General features: G+C 39.1%; 2 protein-coding genes across 8 annotated transcripts in view; one reads left to right on the forward strand and one right to left on the reverse strand.

The window, feature by feature from the left end:
• On the reverse strand, window positions 1–20,247 carry LOC128213597 (NADH-cytochrome b5 reductase-like). 7 transcript variants are annotated; one of them, XM_052919493.1, is made up of 7 exons: window positions 20,181–20,247; window positions 17,424–17,673; window positions 16,095–16,243; window positions 11,842–11,929; window positions 10,041–10,145; window positions 5,045–5,248; window positions 1–275 (listed from the first exon to the last, which is right to left on the reverse strand). In XM_052919493.1, exons 2-7 carry the CDS (start codon window positions 17,604–17,606, stop codon window positions 81–83), a joined length of 924 nt encoding a protein of 307 aa, XP_052775453.1. In that variant the 5' UTR covers window positions 17,607–17,673; window positions 20,181–20,247; the 3' UTR covers window positions 1–80. The 7 variants fall into 7 exon arrangements, with proteins under 7 accessions (XP_052775453.1, XP_052775451.1, XP_052775455.1 ...); XM_052919491.1 differs by having other exon boundaries at window positions 20,115–20,234; XM_052919495.1 differs by lacking the exon at window positions 20,181–20,247 and adding an exon at window positions 19,905–19,961.
• Window positions 20,223–22,945, forward strand: part of LOC128213596 (probable proline--tRNA ligase, mitochondrial) — an 18,275-nt gene continuing 15,552 nt past the window's right edge. The window contains exon 1 of the mRNA XM_052919489.1: window positions 20,223–20,433. Within this exon, the coding sequence (XP_052775449.1) occupies window positions 20,263–20,433 (171 nt within the window). The 5' untranslated portion in view covers window positions 20,223–20,262. The remainder of the gene's footprint in view (window positions 20,434–22,945) is intronic.

The raw sequence follows: 22,945 nt of genomic DNA on the forward strand, positions 1-22,945 counted from the left end.
TTTTGTAAAGAACTTATTATCAATAGTTTTATTATCACAGAAGGAGTATATACCTTTAAATAATAAATACAATTACATGGCTAAAATTTATGCACTTTATCCCTGGTAACCTTTAAGTGCTTTAGCATATCAGTTTCAAAGTTTTTTGTTCCACACACAAGTACAAGATAGTCAGAGGATTGTGGATTCATCACAGATGTAATGCGAGTCGAATTCATTCGTCCCTGTACAACACTGTCTCGGTATCGATAGGTTTTGTTATCACAGACTGCTTCCTGAAAAGAAAAATATATATTTTGTACAATAGTAAATTCTACACAAATTTTGTATTATATATTACATTCAAAGGAGAACTCTTGTGAAACAGGAAATTTGCTTTTTACCTAAAGATTTATGCAAGGAAATTAAATTAAAGAAATCCATGTATCCAGAGGGATTTAAAACCCTCCTGTTAACAAAACAGCTTCCATTACAAATTAACGGTGATTATCACAGTGAAACCTAGCTGAGATAATAAGCTGAATGAAGTAGCAAGTGGCACATGATCCCGGACTGATCAAGTGAGTGGTGAGATAGTGAGTGGCACATTATACCTGACTGAGAAAGTGAGTGGCACATGATCCCGGACTGATCAAGTGAGTGGTGAGATAGTGAGTGGCACATGATACCTGACTGAGAAAGTGAGTGGCACATGATCCCGGACTGATCAAGTGAGTGGTGAGATAGTGAGTGGCACATTATACCTGTCTGATATAGTGAGAGGCACATGATACCTGACTGAGATAGTGAGTGGTACATGATACTGGACTGAGATAGTGAGTGGCACATGATACCGGACTGAGATAGTGAGTGGCACATGATACCTGACTGAGAAAGTGAGTGGCACATGATACCTGACTGAGATAGTGAGTGGCACATGATACCGGAATGAGATAGTGAGTGGCACATGATACCGGACTGAGATAGTGAGTGGCACATGATACTGGACTGAGATAGTGAGTGGCACATGATACCTGACTGAGAAAGTGAGTGGCACCTGATACCTGACTGAGATAGTGAGTGGCACATGATACCTGACTGAGATAGTGAGTGGTACATGATACCTGACTGAGATAGTGAGTGGCACATGATACTGGACTGAGATAGTGAGTGGCACATGATACCGGACTGAGATAGTGAGTGGCACATGATACCGGACTGAGATAGTGAGTGGCACATGATACCGGACTGAGATAGTGAGTGGCACATGATACCGGACTGAGATAGTGAGTGGCACATGATACCGGACTGAGATAGTGAGTGGCACATGATACTGGACTGAGATAGTGAGTGGCACATGATACCGGACTGAGATAGCAAGTAGCACATGATACTGGACTGAGATAGTGAGTGGCACATGATACCGGACTGAGATAGTGAGTGGCACATGATACCGGACTGAGATAGTGAGTGGCACATGATACCGGACTGAGATAGTGAGTGGCACATGATACCGGACTGAGATAGTGAGTGGCACATGATACTGGACTGAGATAGTGAGTGGCACATGATACCGGACTGAGATAGCAAGTAGCACATGATACTGGACTGAGATAGTGAGTGGCACATGATACCTGACTGAGATAGTGAGTGGCACATGATACCTGACTGAGATAGTGAGTGGCACATGATACCTGACTGAGATAGTGAGTGGTACATGATACCTGACTGAGATAGTGAGTGACACATGATACCGGACTGAGATAGTGAGTGGCACATGATACCGGACTGAGATAGTGAGTGGCACATGATACCGGACTGAGATAGTGAGTGGCACATGATACCGGACTGAGATAGTGAGTGGCACATGATACCTGACTGAGATAGTGAGTGGTACATGATACCTGACTGAGATAGTGAGTGGCACATGATACCTGACTGAGATAGTGAGTGGTACATGATACCTGACTGAGATAGTGCGTGGCACATGATACCTGACTGATAAAGTGAGTGTTGAGATAGTGAGTGGCACATGATACCGGACTGAGATAGTGAGTGGTGACATAGTGTATGGCACATGATACTGGACTGAGATAGTGCGTGGCACATGATACCTGACTGATAAAGTGAGTGTTGAGATAGTGAGTGGCACATGATACCGGACTGAGGTAGTGAGTGGCACATGATACTGGACTGAGGTAGTGAGTGGTGAGATAATGAGTGGCACATGTTACCGGACTGAGATAGTGAGTGGCACATGATACCAGACTGAGATACTGAGTGGCACATGATACCGGACTAAGATAGCAAGTAGCACATGATACCGGACTGAGATAGTGAGTGGCACATGATACCTGACTGAGATAGTGAGTGGCACATGATACCTGACTGAGATAGTGAGTGGCACATGATACCTGACTGAGATAGTGAGTGGCACATGATACCTGACTGAGATAGTGAGTGGTACATGATACCTGACTGAGATAGTGAGTGGTACATGATACCTGACTGAGATAGTGAGTGGTACATGATACCTGACTGAGATAGTGAGTGGTACATGATACCTGACTGAGATAGTGAGTGGTACATGATACCTGACTGAGATAGTGAGTGGTGAGATAGTGAGTGGCACATGAAACCTGACTGAGATAGTGAGTGGCACATGATACTGGACTGAGATAGTGAGTGGCACATGATACCGGACTGAGATAGCAAGTAGCACATGATACTGGACTGAGATAGTGAGTGGCACATGATACCTGACTGAGATAGTGAGTGGTAAGATAGTGAGTGGCACATGAAACCTGACTAAGATAGTGAGTGGCACATGATACTGGACTGAGATAGTGAGTGGCACATGATACCGGACTGAGATAGCAAGTAGCACATGATACTGGACTGAGATAGTGAGTGGCACATGATACTGGACTGAGATAGTGAGTAGCACATGATACTGGACTGAGATAGTGAGTGGCACATGATACCGGACTGAGATAGTGAGTGGCACATGATACCGGACTGAGATAGTGAGTAGCACATGATACTGGACTGAGATAGTGAGTGGCACATGATACTGGACTGAGATAGTGAGTGGCACATGATACCTGACTGAGATAGTGAGTAGCACATGATACTGGACTGAGATAGTGAGTGGCACATGATACTGGACTGAGATAGTGAGTGGCACATGATACCTGACTGAGATAGTGAGTGGCACATGATACCGGACTGAGATAGTGAGTGGCACATGATACCGGACTGAGATAGTGAGTGGCACATGATACTGGACTGAGATAGCAAGTAGCACATGATACTGGACTGAGATAGTGAGTGGCACATGATACCTGACTGAGATAGTGAGTGGCACATGATACTGGACTGAGATAGTGAGTAGTACATGATACCGGACTGAGATAGTGAGTGGCACATGATACCTGACTGAGATAGTGAGTGGCACATGATACTGGACTGAGATAGTGAGAGGCATTCCTGACTGAGATAGCAAGTAGCACATGATACTGGACTGAGATAGTGAGTGGCACATGATACTGGACTGAGATAGTGAGTGGCACATGATACCTGACTGAGATAGTGAGTGGCACATGATACCGGACTGAGATAGTGAGTGGCACATGATACCGGACTGAGATAGTGAGTGGCACATGATACTGGACTGAGATAGCAAGTAGCACATGATACTGGACTGAGATAGTGAGTGGCACATGATACTGGACTGAGATAGTGAGTGGCACATGATACTGGACTGAGATAGTGAGTGGCACATGATACTGGACTGAGATAGTGAGTGGCACATGATACCTGACTGAGATAGTGAGTGGCACATGATACTGGACTGAGATAGTGAGTGGCACATGATACTGGACTGAGATAGTGAGTGGCACATGATACTGGACTGAGATAGTGAGTGGCACATGATACCGGACTGAGATAGCAAGTAGCACACGATACTGGACTGAAATAGTGAGTAGTACATGATGCCTGACTTAAATAGTGAGTGGCACATGATACCTGACTGAGATAGTGAGTGGCACATGATGCCTGACTGAGATAGTGAGTGGCACATGATACCTGACTGAGATTGTGAGTGGCACATGATACCTGACTGAGGTAGTGAGTGGTGAGATAGGGAGTGGCACATGATCCCGGACTGATCAAGTGAGTGGTGAGATGATACCTGACTGAGATAGTGAGTGGCACATGATACCTGCCTGAGGTAGTGAGTGGTGAGATAGGGAGTGGCACATGATACCTGACTGAGAAAGTGAGTGGCACATGATCCCGGACTGATCAAGTGAGTGGTGAGATAGTGAGTGGCACATTATACCTGTCTGATATAGTGAGTGGCAGATGATACCTGACTGAGATAGTGAGTGGCACATGATACTGGACTGAGATAGTGAGTGGCACATGATACCTGACTGAGATAGTGAGTGGCACATTTTACCTGCCTGAGATAGTGAATGGCACATGATACCAGAATGAGATAATGATTGGCACATGATGCCTGCCTGAGAAAGTGAGTGGCACATGATACCTCACTGAGATAGTGAGTGGCACATGATACCTGACTGAGATAGTGAGTGGTACATGATACCTGACTGAGATAGTGCGTGGCACATGATACCTGACTGATAAAGTGAGTGTTGAGATAGTGAGTGGCACATGATACCTCACTGAGATAGTGAGTGGCACATGATACCTGACTGAGATAGTGAATGGCACATGATACCAGAATGAGATAATGATTGGCACATGATGCCTGCCTGAGAAAGTGAGTGGCACATGATACCTCACTGAGATAGTGAGTGGCACATGATACCTGATTGAGATAGTGAGTGGCACATGATACTTCACTGAGAAAGTGAGTGGCACATGATACCTCACTGAGATAGTGAGTGGTAAATGTTACCTGACTGAGATAGTGAGTGGTGAGATAGTGAGTGGTACATGATACCTGACTGAGATAGTGAGTGGTACATGATAACTGACTGAGATAGTGAGTGGCACATGATACCTGACTGAGATAGTGAGTGGCACACCATACCTGACTGAGGTAGTAAGTGCAGCTTAAGTTCCAGTATTGGGACCACTCATCTAGCCGTGCCTTTAAAAGTATGTCCCTGTAGGTACGACACCCGTAATGGAGCTGTATTAAGGTCTCGTCATCTTTGTTGTTAAGAATAGCCTGTATAAGCTGAGCCATGGGAGTGATCCCTGTGCCAACTGCAACCATCAACATCATCTTGTACTGAAATATAAAATAGAAATACAAATTCTTTCCTCAACCTATAATGACAAGGCAGTCCAAAGGACGGCTATTTCCCCCCCCCCCCCCCCCCCCCCCCCCCGTTGATTTTTAGTATATTTTGTTTTTCTTGCAACCTGACTGGTACGTTGAATCTGAACAAAATTGTACACAACCACTGGTCAAGAGTGGGAATATAGGAAATACAAGTTGTTTGATTGGTAACCTAAATATTCTTGGATATTTGAACATATAAAAGGATATTCATATTGTGTGTAGTGTAGGTAAGATCAATGTCAAGGTTATTTTGGCTAAAAAAAGGAAGCAAAATGAGTCCTTGATTATAACATCGATAAAATAGCAAGCCTTAAGTATTAACGATAAAGTGATACATATATATTGTGGTGACGTCATAACATTGTTTTACTGCTTTTGAAGAGAAAACACATGTTATAAATATATTATCACATTTGTGTCCATTGTTTTTGTAAATATTAAACTTGTTGCACATAATGATAATGCTTGGTAGAGTGCGCTAAGTATCAATCTGTGCAACGTGTTTAACACTTTCAAGTAACATTTATGTCTTATCCTCTATTTAGCATTGTCATAATATTGACCCGAAACTTCATGATGGATTACTGGCACAAATTGCAATTGGTTCGAGTTCTTAGATCAAATTCAGTTATTGTTGCTAAAAGTACATGAAATGTATAAGGTCAATAAATCCAGTAAGAATTAACATGTCAACACTGTTAAATGTAAAAAGCCTGGACACAAGCATGTGTACTATGACCTTTAAATGTCAGATGTGACCTTGACCATTGAGGTATGGACCCGTGTCAAAGTCAGTGCACATCGTCTCAATAAGGACAACATTTGTACCAAGTAATATGGCAATCCATCAATGCAAAAGTAAGTTATAGCGCGGACATGAGCATGTGTACTACGACCTTTAAATGTCTCATGTGACCTTGACCTTTGAGGTATGGACCCGGGTCAAGGTCACTGCACATCGCCTCAATGAGGACAACATTTGTACCAATTAATATGGTATTCCATTAATGCATAATTAAGTTATAGCGCGGACACAAGCATGTGTACTCTGACCTTTAAATGTCTTGTGACCTTGCCCTTTTAGGTATGGACCTGGGTCAAGGTCACTGCACAACGTCTCAATGAGGAAAACATTTGTACCAAGTAATATGGTAATCCATACATGCAAGTTATAGCGCGGACACGAGCATGTGTACTCTGACCTTTAAATGTCTCGTGTGACCTTGCCCTTTGAGGTATGGACCCAGGTCAAGGTCACTGCAATTCGTCTCAATGAGGACAACATTTGTACCAAGTAATATGGTAATCCATCAATGCATAAGTAAGTTATAGCCCGTACACGACATTGCAGCCAGACAGACAGACGGAGGGACAGACAGACTGACGAAGTGCATTCCTATAATTCCCTCCCCACTCTGTGGCGGGGGATTTATAAGAGTGGTTACGCCTCTGACAGTTTATAAAAATTTAAAACTTCCGTTTGGAATTATGTGGATATCTTGTGAAACAAACTAACAAAGGAACATTGTTCAATTCCATTAAATAGTACTGGTATCTTTAATTTTTTTACTGTATATTTAAATGATCTTACAAGGAATGCAATTTTAGCCACATTTATCAACAAATACAATGTACTCTTTTTCATCTATTTACGTGGCAAATTTCTTTGCCACTTTCATTCTGATTCTTTTTACTGGAAACATAATGTATATTTAGCAAACGCCATAAAAAACAACATATATTCAAAACTAGAGGCCCATATGCTCTACTGGCATGGCTCTTGTGGTCATTTTCAATCCAGAGCATGTATGTATGGGTAAAAGGCAACAAACATATAGTTCACATTTTGTGTTTGGGTTACCTGAAAATGTTGCACGTTCAACATCTGAGGACAGAAAGTGTTGTAAGCAGATTAGTTGCATGAACTATTTTAATTTGTGCCAAGTAAAGGTCATCTGACAAAAAAAAATGCTTTCAAACTGTACTCATGGACAAAATTTCATTTCTGTAGCTTTAAACATAAAAAAAGTTGGTCAAAAAGTCAAAGTCAAGGTCATCCTCGGACAACATTGATGCTTGTTTGCCGAACTGTACACATGGTCCAAAAATCATTGCTGTAGCTTTAAAAATAAAAAAGAAGGTCAAAAGGGGTGGGGCCAGCTTAGGCCCCAGGGGCATAATTTCAACTGTTTTGCTAGACAGTCATCATATGATGCTCCACAACAAATATCAAAGGTATCAGCCTTGTGGTTTGAAACAAGATTTTGAAAATATTTCTTAAATAAGTCTCTAGAAAACTTTCTTAAAACCAGTTTTGAAACCAGGGGAATAATCTGAACAACCATGGTAGCAGACCACTAAATTATGCCTTATTCAAAATAGCAAGTGTCTGTATAGCTGGTTCAGACAAAAAGATTTTCAAACATTCCCAATTTAAGTATACCAAACCTGTGAACCCCGGGGAATGGCCAGAAATGACCCCAGGGGCATAATTTGAACAAACATTCACAAGCAATAATTATTGTTCTTAGATGGATGCGCGAACACACAAAAAGATTTTCAAACATTTCCCAAAATTTGAAGTATACCAAACCTGTGAACCCTGGGGCGTGGCCAGTAATGACCATGGGGGCATAATTTGAACAAACATTCACAACCAATTTTGTTTAGATGAATGCGAGAACTACAGACACTTTGGCCAATAGAGTTAAAACAAGAGGCACATCAGTGCCTGTGCTCCACTGGCCAAAAGGTTCAAGCAAAGACCCCCTAACCAACATTTTCGTCAAGTTTCATAGAAATACAATCATCAATTTTTGAGGAGAAGTTATTTAAAAAATTTTTTTACTTTAATAGCTCTGGCTGCCATGTTGTGCAGTGGACCGAAATGATTTGGGCAATTTGAGTAAAGGAGCACCAAACAAACATTTCTGTCAAGTTTTATCGAAAAAAGGTCATCGGTTTCGACGACAAGTTGTATAAAGTTTTTTTTATTTTTTAGCTCTGGCAGCCATGGTGTGCAGTGGACTGGAACCATTTAACAAATTTTGGTTAATGACCATCCAAGGAACATTTCTGTTAAGTTTCATCAAAATCTGATCATCGGTTTCTGAGAAGATGTTCTTTAAAGGTTTTTCTATTTTTTTGCCCTGGCAGCCATGTTGTGCAGCGGACCGGAACCATTTGAGCAATTTTGGTTAAGGATCACCCAAGGAACAATTCTGTCAAGTTTCATCAAAATCTGCCTATCCGTTTCAGAGGAGATGTCGTTTAAAGATTTTGCTATTTTTAGCTGTGGCGGCCATATTGTGCAATGGACCAGAACCATTTGAGCAATTTAAATAAAGGACCACCCAAGGAACATTACTGTCAAGTTTCATCAAAATCTGCCGAACCGTTTCAGAGGAGATGTCGTTTAAAGATTTTGCTATTTTTAGCTCTGGCGGCCATGTTGTGCAGCGGACCGGAACCATTTGAGCAATTTTGGTTAAGGACCACCCAAGGAACAATTCTGTCAAGTTTCATCAAAATCTGCCTATCCGTTTCAGAGGAGATGTCGTTTAAAGATTTTGCTATTTTTAGCTCTGGCGGCCATATTGTGCAATGGACCGGAACCATTTGAGCAATTTTGGTAAAGGACCATCCAAGGAACATTTCTGTTAAGTTTCATCAAAATCTGATCATCGGTTTCTGAGAAGATGTTCTTTAAAGGTTTTTCTATTTTTTTGCCCTGGCAGCCATGTTGTGCAGCGGACCGGAACCATTTGAGCAATTTTGGTTAAGGACCACCCAAGGAACAATTCTGTCAAGTTTCATCAAAATCTGCCTATCCGTTTCAGAGGAGATGTCGTTTAAAGATTTTGCTATTTTTAGCTGTGGCGGCCATATTGTGCAATGGACCAGAACCATTTGAGCAATTTTAATAAAGGACCACCCAAGGAACATTACTGTCAAGTTTCATCAAAATCTGCCGAACCGTTTCAGAGGAGATGTCGTTTAAAGATTTTGCTATTTTTAGCTCTGGCGGCCATATTGTGCAATGGACCGGAACCATTTGAGCAATTTTGGTAAAGGACCACCAAAGGAACATTCCTGTGAAGTTTTGTCAAAATCCGCTTATCAGTTTCAGAGGAGATGTCGTTTAAAGTAAAAGTTTACGCACGCACGCACGCACGCACGCACGCACGCACGTCGGACAATCTGTGACGACATAAGCTCCATGGCCTTCGGCCAGTGGAGCTAAAAATGGCCTTTTGTCTTTCAACAAGAATAAGGCTTTCAAGGCCCATAATCTGGTTTTTGAAAGGAACCAAGCTATGGATATCTAAATACTGTACAAGTTTTATCAAGATACAATCAAAACTGAAGACTGTACCGTGTTTACAAGCAATTGTTTACAGACGCACAGACGCACATACTACGTACACATTACCATCGCATAAGCTCTTCTGGCCTTTGGCCAGTAAAGCTAAAAATCATGAAAATGATAGCGAGTAAACGCATCAAGTAAAACAAAACATATTAGAATTATCGCTTTCATCATCAGTTTAGAATAAGAACCTCCACAATTTTAAGCAATAATTTTTTTATAGCAATTCAAATATGAATGCATTGGGTCAATGTACATGCAGATTCACCTGAAAGTTTATGCACTTGCTAGTGTGACACGCTTTCTAAACAAATGTCCATTGAAAACAACTTTCATTAGTTGCATACTTTTAATATCTTGTACAGGTACCTGGTTAGATTTGTATATGAAGTTTCCACATGGCCCACGTAGCTGGATTTCTGTCCCAACAGACCATGTTCTAACATATTGTGACATCTTGCCTTTATCATACACCTTAAGAATAATAAGAGGTTATACTTCTATGAATGTACACAAATAAACGTGTAACTACATGTATATTTGTTTAGTTACAATAATTTAGTATATATTCAGTATAACTATTAATGATAAAGTTATGAAGCACTTAAGAAGTAATTGTTACAGCACCATGGCCCAAGTTATTTAAATTGTACATGAGCATGAAGCTCGAGTTTTACAGATACATTCTCAATCATGAGAAAAGATAGTGTAGTAACTGTTTTGTACTATATTGTCAAGGACAGCATTAAATAACTGGTCTGTATATAAAAGAATAGCATTGTAATGTATCTGCATTGTTAAGCTCCACCTACTTGCAACCGTTCTGATGACAAAGAAACCATGATACCCCTACATCATTAATATGGTACAAGTATATTTGTACAGGATGCAGAAATACACACATTAATAAGTTCTCTCCTTTCAATTGACACCATGCCAATAGCTATAAGGCCACGCCCTGTGTCACGTGAACCCCTTAGTAAGCGCCCTCCGACAAGTACACAGAAGCAGGCGATAATAAAGCAGAAGTAATACTTGACAGTCAGATAAAAAATGCACGAAACATGGTAAAACATGAAATAAAAGCATCGCACTAAATTAGATCATTATTAATTGAATGCAATGTTTGATGCAGGTAGAAAAATTAATTCTAAACTTTGAAATAATCTATTTCTAAATAATTTTGTTACAATAGAAAGACAGTCTATTGTAAAACTTAAATTTAGGGAAACAAAAAATTTCCTTCACGAAAGTCAACAAAAAAATGTATTTGTTTAGATCAAATGGATTTTGCTGTTTCTCTTCCTTTCTCCATTAAGAATCACCTTTTTATACAAGATAATGAATTATTATTATTATTTTTATAACTATGATTATGTTTCTCTCAAAGAATGAATATCCGTATTAAATGAAATGCTGTTTTTAAAAGCAACAAAGGAGTTAGAAATGATCATAGTCAGTATAAATACATTTATTTGGGTCATACATGATTTATCTATACGTACTGGTATATACTTTCTGTGACCTTAAGTTATATGATATTAGATCTTTCATCTAAATTCAATAAAAAAAAATGCAACTCAAATGAACTGAGTTGTCTTTTTCACTAACGGTGTGTCCAACCAACTTAGATGCAAATGTATATGCTTCAGATTTAAAACTTTATGCACATCTTGACCAGAAGGAGACAAACTTCAAAATAAAATTAATTGCAAGATATCGTCAATTTTATACACTAATACTCATTATGATATTAATCGTGTAAAGACTTACGGAAAATATATGTACATTATGTACATTAGACATTTGGAGGGTTGAAATAGTCTACTGAAAGGTTACTTTGTTAACAAACAAATGCAAAGAAATGCATTATTTTGTGCAGCATTAAGGGAAAATGTCAGTAATTTGGATTTCCTTCATTGTCTTTACTATCTCTCAGTTATAAAAAAACATATTTTGTGTTAAATATATAGAAAACAGCATTATTACACTACTGTTGATAAGTGCAGATTGTCTGAGGCCATGGCAAATAGCAAGGGACAACTGATAAGCCCCGCCTAATCTGGATGGTGATTGGTCAGTCGTGTACCGGCTAGTTTGACTGACAGGCCGCATCATGTTAATTGATCAATATTTATTTAAATGTCAGTGTCTCATTACATTGACTCACCTTAATGAGAAGTTCAAATGAGGATTTCTGCTCTATGTCTGAGACAGGAGTATACTGGCGGGTCACCGTTTCACCATTAATAGTTGCGCTGTAGAGATAAGATATAGTATACTGGCGGGTCACCGTTTCACCATTTATAGTTGCCCTGTAGAGATAAGATATAGTATACTGGCGGGTCACCGTTTCACCATTAATAGTTGCCCTGTAGAGATAAGATATAGTATACTGGCGGTCACCGTTTCACCATTAATAGTTGCCCTGTAGAGATAAGATATAGTATACTGGCGGGTCACCGTTTCACCATTAATAGTTGCCCTGTAGAGATAAGATATAGTATACTGGCGGGTCACCGTTTCACCATTAATAGTTGCCCTGTAGAGATAAGATATAGTATACTGGCGGGTCACCGTTTCACCATTAATAGTTGCCCTGTAGAGATAAGATATAGTATACTGGCGGGTCACCGTTTCACCATTTATAGTTGCCCTGTAGTGTATACTGGCGGGTCACCGTTTCACCATTTATAGTTGCCCTGTAGAGATAAGATATGGTATACTGGCGGGTCACCGTTTCACCATTAATAGTTGCCCTGTAGAGATAAGATATGGTTTACTGGCGGGTCACCGTTTCACCATTAATAGTTGCCCTGTAGAGATAAGATATGGTATACTGGCGGGTCACCGTTTCACCATTAATAGTTGCCCTGTAGAGATAAGATATAGTATACTGGCGGGTCACCGTTTCACCATTAATAGTTGCCCTGTAGAGATAAGATATGGTATACTGGCGGGTCACCGTTTCACCATTAATAGTTGCCCTGTAGAGATAAGATATAGTATACTGGCGGGTCACCGTTTCACCATTAATAGTTGCCCTGTAGAGATAAGATATGGTATACTGGCGGGTCACCGTTTCACCATTTATAGTTGCCCTGTAGAGATAAGATATGGTATACTGGCGGGTCACCGTTTCACCATTTATAGTTGCCCTGTAGAGATAAGATATAGTATACTGGCGGGTCACCGTTTCACCATTAATATTTGCCCTGTAGAGATAAGATATAGTATACTGGCGGGTCACCGTTTCACCATTAATAGTTGCCCTGTAGAGATAAGATATAGTATACTGGCGGGTCACCGTTTCACCATTAATAGTTGCCCTGTAGAGATAAGATATGGTATACTGGCGGGTCACCGTTTCACCATTAATAGTTGCCCTGGAGAGATAAGATATGGTATACTGGCGGGTCACCGTTTCACCATTAATAGTTGCCCTGTAGAGATAAGATATAGTATACTGGCGGGTCACCGTTTCACCATTTATAGTTGCCCTGTAGAGATAAGATATGGTATACTGGCGGGTCACCGTTTCACCATTAATAGTTGCCCTGTAGAGATAAGATATAGTATACTGGCGGGTCACCGTTTCACCATTAATAGTTGCCCTGTAGAGATAAGATATAGTATACTGGCGGGTCACCGTTTCACCATTTATAGTTGCCCTGTAGAGATAAGATATAGTATACTGGCGGGTCACCGTTTCACCATTAATATTTGCCCTGTAGAGATAAGCTATAGTATACTGGCGGGTCACCGTTTCACCATTAATAGTTGCCCTGTAGAGATAAGATATGGTATACTGGCGGGTCACCGTTTCACCATTTATAGTTGCCCTGTAGAGATAAGATATGGTATACTGGCGGGTCACCGTTTCACCATTAATAGTTGCCCTGTAGAGATAAGATATGGTATACTGGCGGGTCACCGTTTCACCATTAATAGTTGCCCTGTAGAGATAAGATATGGTATACTGGCGGGTCACCGTTTCACCATTAATAGTTGCCCTGTAGAGATAAGATATAGTATACTGGCGGGTCACCGTTTCACCATTTATAGTTGCCCTGTAGAGATAAGATATAGTATACTGGCGGGTCACCGTTTCACCATTAATAGTTGCCCTGTAGAGATAAGATATGGTATACTGGCGGGTCACCGTTTCACCATTTATAGTTGCCCTGTAGAGATAAGATATGGTATACTGGCGGGTCACCGTTTCACCATTAATAGTTGCCCTGTAGAGATAAGATATGGTATACTGGCGGGTCACCGTTTCACCATTAATAGTTGCCCTGTAGAGATAAGATATGGTATACTGGCGGGTCACCGTTTCACCATTAATAGTTGCCCTGTAGAGATAAGATATGGTATACTGGCGGGTCACCGTTTCACCATTAATAGTTGCCCTGTAGAGATAAGATATAGTATACTGGCGGGTCACCGTTTCACCATTAATAGTTGCCCTGTAGAGATAAGATATAGTATACTGGCGGGTCACCGTTTCACCATTAATAGTTGCCCTGTAGAGATAAGATATAGTATACTGGCGGGTCACCGTTTCACCATTAATAGTTGCCCTGTAGAGATAAGATATGGTATACTGGCGGGTCACCGTTTCACCATTAATAGTTGCCCTGTAGAGATAAGATATAGTATACTGGCGGGTCACCGTTTCACCATTAATAGTTGCCCTGGAGAGATAAGATATGGTATACTGGCGGGTCACCGTTTCACCATTAATAGTTGCCCTGTAGAGATAAGATATAGTATACTGGCGGGTCACCGTTTCACCATTAATAGTTGCCCTGTAGAGATATGATATAGTATACTGGCGGGTCACCGTTTCACCATTTATAGTTGCCCTGTAGAGATAAGATATGGTATACTGGCGGGTCACCGTTTCACCATTTATAGTTGCCCTGTAGAGATAAGATATGGTATACTGGCGGGTCACCGTTTCACCATTTATAGTTGCCCTGTAGAGATAAGATATGGTATACTGGCGGGTCACCGTTTCACCATTTATAGTTGCCCTGTAGAGATAAGATATAGTATACTGGCGGGTCACCGTTTCACCATTTATAGTTGCCCTGTAGAGATAAGATATGGTATACTGGCGGGTCACCGTTTCACCATTTATAGTTGCCCTGTAGAGATAAGATATGGTATACTGGCGGGTCACCGTTTCACCATTTATAGTTGCCCTGTAGAGATAAGATATGGTATACTGGCGGGTCACCGTTTCACCATTAATAGTTGCCCTGTAGAGATAAGATATGGTATACTGGCGGGTCACCGTTTCACCATTTATAGTTGCCCTGTAGAGATAAGATATGGTATACTGGCGGGTCACCGTTTCACCATTAATAGTTGCCCTGTAGAGATAAGATATGGTATACTGGCGGGTCACCATTTCACCATTTATAGTTGCCCTGTAGAGATAAGATATGGTATACTGGCGGGTCACCGTTTCACCATTAATAGTTGCCCTGTAGAGATAAGATATGGTATACTGGCGGGTCACCGTTTCACCATTAATAGTTGCCCTGGAGAGATAAGATATGGTATACTGGCGGGTCACCGTTTCACCATTAATAGTTGCCCTGTAGAGATAAGATATAGTATACTGGCGGGTCACCGTTTCACCATTAATAGTTGCCCTGTAGAGATAAGATATAGTATACTGGCGGGTCACCGTTTCACCATTTATAGTTGCCCTGTAGAGATAAGATATAGTATACTGGCGGGTCACCGTTTCACCATTAATAGTTGCCCTGTAGAGATAAGATATGGTATACTGGCGGGTCACCGTTTCACCATTTATAGTTGCCCTGTAGAGATAAGATATGGTATACTGGCGGGTCACCGTTTCACCATTTATAGTTGCCCTGTAGAGATAAGATATAGTATACTGGCGGGTCACCGTTTCACCATTAATAGTTGCCCTGTAGAGATAAGATATGGTATACTGGCGGGTCACCGTTTCACCATTTATAGTTGCCCTGTAGAGATAAGATATGGTATACTGGCGGGTCACCGTTTCACCATTTATAGTTGCCCTGTAGAGATAAGATATGGTATACCCGCAATGATCTTGATCCTTACCTATTTTACAAGTCTATTTTATAGCCCGATGATATTAGCCTTATTTAGAGAGTCTACAGTAAAATCTCGGACCAATCTCATTGAGCCTTTAAATATTTGATCTTGGGTGGTATTCAATATGCAACTTAAAAGTCAATTTTTTGTCATACATCATCAACTTCATCCAATGTATTGGTCCATTATTTATACCCACAATCAGATTAGCTGCCATGTTCTTGGATCCAATTAAGATCATTACTGAATACCACCTCTGGCATTTATTTTTGTGGTAAAAAGTGGTTAACAATTCCTAAACTACAATAAAACTCTTACCTCATAATGACATGCTGACCTGGCCTGAGCCCCAGTGTTTCACCATGAGGCAGACTAAATGTGTACCTCTTACAACATTCAGTCTCTTTCTCAATCTTCACAACAGTGAATGGTCGGTATTCTGCTGGATGAAGTACTGGACCAGCTGGCTTGATTAAAAGAAACAAGATAATTCATTCACTGATTCTGTAGATCTACATGTACCTGTAAAAAAGAACATTTACTCAAAGAAAACGCCTACATGTATATATGATTTATGGCAGTTGCTCAACTGTTTCATGGCCTCTAAACGCCAGCTCCACCACTTTACGGTGGTGCAAAGAAAAAGAGCTGTCGACACTTCCATGGTGGAGCTGTGCCCATGAACAAACGTGAGTATGATTTATATTTTATTTGGTTATTTCATTTATCGGACATATTTCGAAAATCGGAGAATGTGGTACCGTATAAGAACACTTCTACTGTAGGCTGGTTACTATTTCGTTTCAAATTGTGCAAACTGTGGTGTCAGGAGCTTTTCTCCCGAATCGGACTTGTGCATATTTTGAGATCTGATTGCATAGCAAGTACATTTTGGTACTTACACACCCCGTAAGAACATTCTCACGCATGCAAACATAACTGTTATGTATAGTACCTATTCCGAACACAACAAAACTGATAAGCACTCCTTTAAAAGGAAAAATGCACAAATTTATAAAAGTGGTGGTGCTGTTGCCCTAGTGGTGGCGCTATCAAGTATGTTTTGCGCTTGAGGTAATATAAAAGTAAACGCTTTTGGAATGAATACAACAGCTGCTATGTTAATCATTCATTGAGCATTATGCTGGTTATGCATACTACTTGCGGAAACAAAACTCTACGTGAACTACCTTAACCTTACTGAAAACTATTTTGAAAACAAATGGCTAGGTGCTGTTAATTTTACAATTGTTTCTTATCCAATCTATGATTGGATCATGAATAAATTACAGTAGGTTACAGTACAAATACATTTGTAACAATGGACAGATTCCCTTTTAATCCAATAAAAAAGGTTTATGAAATTTGAGCAATGGTCATAAGAGTAATTTGAAACATAATTACTTTTAGCACTGAGAATAGTTTTATTATTTCCTTTCATTAACCTGGATGAAGCAGTTTTCTGTTAGTTTAATAACAATACCTTCCCCTTACATTTACATTTATTTGAGTTTAAACATATTGAATGAGCATTGAAATAACCAAAATTGCAAGCCCAGAAAAGAACACAATGCAATATACAGCTTTATAGCTAGACAGTATTAGTATGGATACTGTGCTCTGCCTTTGTTTAAGTTCAGCATTTACCAATTCAAGTGATGATTCTCGTGGTTCACAAGTTTGACCAGTTGTCAGTCTGTGACATTCCTGGTGCCAGATGTCCAGTTCCTGTTCATAGATGTCCAGTACACAGGGATCACATCCTTGACCACAGCAGTCACTGTCAAGAGGTCGCTCTGGCTTTTGTGGGAGCTTGTCACAAATATCCATAACTAGATGTGCAGTAGCAGAGGACACAAACGTCTGCAAGCCTTGTTTTTTTCATTTTCAAGAAGAACTGAAAAAAGACATCAACTTCAAGGTTGCATATTTAAGTACAAAAAGTATGATATGTATGTACATTTCCATAACTCCATGCCATTTCTCTTAGTATTAAGATGCATGTACATGTATGCAACACTTACCATTGCTGGACAAAATGACCCAAACATAAGGAGACTGGGAATAGTTGTGTGACTTATTTAGATGGTGGAAAGGCTATTGTTACAAAAATTAAGCCAATACTGTAAATGTCCTATTAAATGTGACGGTGTTGTTTTTTTGAGAACCCTTCTCTTTAAAAAGGAACCATTTTTCCATTCAACAATCATTTCTAAATATGCTGAATTCGATGACGAGTCATGAAAATGATGAATAGTCATAAATATGAAATACCGACAACAATGTCTAACATATTAGACAGTTGCCAGATTTAAAAGGCCAGGAATAATTATTCACTGATCAGTATCTGCTTCATCAATGCTTTATACACCCCCTCGTGCGTAAATCAATAAAATAGTCCACTAAACACATGGCTTCAATATATTTTGTCCTAAAATTGGAAAACAGACCCACAGAAAGATATATGGTATGTTTCACTTGTGAACCTCTTGCTGTGCCAGCGAGGAAGATTTATTTCTCCAGAGAGGTAGATTCAACATCAGATTTTTGTCAAACATCCCCCCCCCCAACGAGGGCCATGTTGTGTCAGGATTATTTTGAAAATTGAAGGAAATTTGCATGGACCGAAATGACAGCTGATTTGTCATTGTCATGCAGTTTTAAGATTATGACCATTCAAAGTGTGAGGACAGAAGGTTTTTAATCATGTTTAGATGATGACTGATATTTTCAGAAAAAGATGTATCCTCTGAGAGGCAGGGAATAAGTAAATATGACATAAATTTAAATCTTGTGTGAATATGAGTTATGACCTTGACCTTTGACTCGATGACCTCAAAATCCATAGGGGTCAACAACAGGTCACCCAAAACCTAAATGTCAACAGACATTGTCCAATATCACACAGAAAAGCTTTTCGCGTTCAAGGTCACAGTGACCTTGACCTTTGAAACTGATGATCCTAAAATCAAATGAGGTCATCTACTGGTCAGGCCCAACTCCCCCCCCCCCCCAGTCAAGTTTGAGGGCCAAAGGTGCAGGCATTGTTGAGTTATCATTCAAACAATTTTTCATCATTCAAGGTCACTGTGACCTTGACCTTGGATCGGATGACTCCTTAAATCAATAGAGGCCATCTACTGGGCAGGCCCATCCGCCATGTCAAGTTTGATTACCATAGGTCTAGGCATTGTTGAGTTTTCACTTGGAAAAGCTTTGGCAACCTTTTACTATTAAAGTTCATGGAGACATTGACCTTTGACCTGATGACCCCCTAAATCAATAGGGGTCATCTACTGGTCAGGCCTTCATGTCAAGTTTGATGACCATACGTCCAGTAAATTTTGAGTAATCACTTCAAGAAGGAAGAAGCTACCAAAAAATTAAACACAAAAGCAGAACAAATACCAGATTGGAGGAAATTCTTCCAAGATAACAGTCAGAAATTGGTATGATTGCATTAAGAAAAATAGGCATGGGTACAAAAAATATGGCCGTGCAGGAAATTGGAAACAAACGTTTTATGTCACGCCTTGTCGAATTTTGTCAGAGAAAATTTCAGCCAGACTGCGCCGACAAGATAGTTTACTAAAGCAAAAAACAACAACAACAAAAACATAAGATAAGGCTGGATATTGATTGTAATGAATACACTTTGACTATACTGGTTGACGGTACATTTCCGAACAGGGCACAAATCCCGAACACCAGCTAAAACACGTGTTTGTTTACCGTGATCGATTATTTGATGATCTAGATCAATACAAAGTGTGCCTTGGTCACATTTGCGAAGTTTCATCTTGTTTTGTTGAGTATTTTTCTAAAAAAATGCCATTAAATGTTTATACCTTAAAGATCAAAATGTAGCACACGGGGTAATGACGTCAGAGGGCGCACGCCATCTTTAAGTTTTGCAGTTATGTTGACCTACATTTATGATATTTATAAATAGAAATCACTTTTTACATTTGAATTTCATGTTTTGAAAAACATCGGAAACAATAAATAACTTTGTAGCTAAGTGTTTATTTAATATAGCAAACTTATTAATTATAATTGTATGAACATGTATTTTCGCTTTTCAAGTGTATTTGTGCCCTCCATAGCATAAATTTAAAGGTGATTTACTGTCTATAAAATGAACAATTTTCGACATAAAATTGATGAGATCGTGAATCTGTACTTTGACAGATGTTGTCACATTAACCCAAGATGTTTCATACGAAATTTTAACTTGCTACAACAAAAACTCTCCAAGATAATTGTAAAAAACCTCAAAAAGTGTTCGGATTTGTGACTTTATCCAGTATGGCTTAACTAATAATCAGAAATAATTACCAGTGGAAAAATATGCAACTTTGCCAGCTTTACAAATACTGACTGTGTGCTTGCGAATTACCTGACCTTTTAATTAATAATTATAATTCGAAGCTCAGCACTAGCGCTACAATATTTCAACGTTGTAAAATTCAGCTCCTGTCACAATATGTTCCGAAAGCAACCGTTGCTTGTTTCAACAGTACTTCTTAAATCGACCGAAAAGCTGTTGCATTCGTTTTCAAGGCGAAATGTTTCTAAGAGAAATTACCTTAGTCGCATGTATTTACTTCCTCCCTCCAAACTGAGAGACACTGGACTGACGTCTAAAAGTCAAAATGTTTGTACATATCGACACACTATATGTAATTAATTAGTAATATTATCGTAGACTATCGTTGGTAGAAAGATATCCTCAGCCTCTTTACTTCTTCTGTCCTGTCCAGTTGCAGTAGTCAATTCAAAGCACACACCTGTCTGCTAGACTGCTATGACAGGAACATTTCCTGTATTCTAATCTTGGCATTTAGAACAGTTTTTGCTAAATTTTACCGGTTTTCTAAAATAATAGCACTTTTTCACTTACTAGGTAAGGAGCACTTTTTGCCTGTACCACTTCGTTTGTTCATACAAATACTTTTTTGTGTTCAAATGAAGCTTCAATGTGGCCGATCAGTGGTCTAGTGGAAACACACTTGACTATCAATCCAGGAGTCGCAGGTTTGATTCCCGGTCGCTTCTCTAAAAATACAAATTGTCTACTGGGAGGGACATAAAATGGGGGTCCCGTGTGACAGTGCTATATCCGAGTGGGAGTATAAAGTAAGTTTACACACCGCCAATGAATGATTATAGGAAAATTACTATTTTTCTTTGAAAACAGGGAATTTATTAACAATATTGACATTGCACCATATTTCTTCCAGCGGTATTAAACACTAAACAAAATCATACATGCCATATCCCCCGGCGGGGGGAGAAATCTCCCTGAATTCCGACCCATCCCCTGATCCCCTGTCGGGGGATCAATATCCCCTGGAATTTAAAAAAAAATATATATATATTTTTTTTTTTAAACTTGCTTCAGGTTGACAGTGGAAAGCATCCATTATATTATGAGTGTGAAATTCCATGAACGACCATGATGACTAAGTCCAAAAATTATTGTAATAATAGTGTATTTCTGTATTTATTATTAAATTATAAATGCATAAAAATCCCCTGGTGTAATATCAAAATCCCCTGGAATTCAGACCAAAATCCCCTGGGATGCCTCTCAGAAATATGGCATGTATGCAAATTTGAAAATATTTCAACCCAACATACTCAATTAAACAGCAACATGTTTAATTTTATAGTAAATAGAAAGAAATAACATATTTTACTGGTAATCAGGAACATAAATTTACAGATGTTTTTAAATTAATTAAGATTGGCGAATTATTTTTACAGTGCACTGTCATTTTAGTAGGTTTTTAAGATATTCAAGAAAAACAACTAAAAGGGGTCCCTAACCAGTATATGCTTTTTTTTAAAGTCGCTTCGATTGTGTGAATCTATTTTGACCCCGTATGGCAGGTTAAAAAAGTCTGGAATCCATTTAGTTGCTCTTCTCAGAACATTGTCTAAAATGATCATATTTTTTTTGTGAGAGCTCCATAATTGATTGATGTTAATTTAGGTTATAACACACAAAGTATACAATTTGTAATACATAATATCCAATGCTAACATTAAGCAGTACTCAGAACTATAATAAGTAACTCTACTCAAGAAATGTTATTGAAGATTAGTGTGTTATAACCTAAGATGGCCCATAAAAAGTCTGGAGCGTATTTCCCTTTAGGGCCTTTGTATTTATACTTACTATTGAAATGCATACAATAACACATAATTTATAAAATGAAGATCCAATAATAGGATTAATAAGTACTTAGAAATTGAAGGTTAACAAAATATTGTTTCTAAACTGACTTTAAATTTCTTTGAAAGTTAGTATAATGATGACAGCATGCATTCTAGGAATGTTTTGCTTTATCAAACATATGGTTTTTGTTCGATGTTTTGAAATGATAAAAGATTGAGATATTTTTATACCAGCTGGCAAATCATCCCAGTCTATTATTGCACTCAAGAAGAGTGAAATGATTTCTTTCCCATAATCAAAATAATTTATTGTCTCAAGTCATATCAACACCTATTTCTGCTGTTGGTGTTGCATTATATGGCAAGTCTTGTGTTAATTTATACATGTATGCATAGTCTTGTTGTATAAATTCCTATTGGCATTGTCTTGCGTTTATCCAGGTGAAATTTCTGGACGTTTCACTCATACAATAAATGTCTTCCTGTAGTAATGTTGATTTTTTTCATATGTACTGTGATTCCCCTGAATACTTGAGTGTTGGCATTGTATGCATATATTTCTGTTGTTGTTTTTTGGTGCTCAGGAAGATCATTGATAAAGACTACAAAAAAGCTTCAGAAGCATAATGGACCCTTGATGGAAACTCAGCCTCACTCGCTCACTCAGCTTAGTCTGCTCTTGACAGATTTACAACCAGATTGAGATCACTCTTTGTTTATGGTTCAACAAGAAGTGATCATTTTATGATCTACAATTTACTTTTCTATTTAAAATATTAGTGCTTATGATCTACAATTTACTTTTCTATTTAAAATATTAGTGCTCTATACATTTGAGGTACAGATTGTTATTTAAGTCATTAAAATGCATGCATGATCATGATTTTTTAATGTTTGTCCCATTATTCTGTAGTGCACTTCTATGAGCATGATGTGAAAGTTGCCCCATTGGCCATTCAAAAGTTTATAGGTGCTTTTCCATGAGT

Source organism: Mya arenaria, chromosome 13 (genome assembly GCF_026914265.1).
Source record: "Mya arenaria isolate MELC-2E11 chromosome 13, ASM2691426v1".
Classification (NCBI taxonomy): domain Eukaryota; kingdom Metazoa; phylum Mollusca; class Bivalvia; order Myida; family Myidae; genus Mya; species Mya arenaria.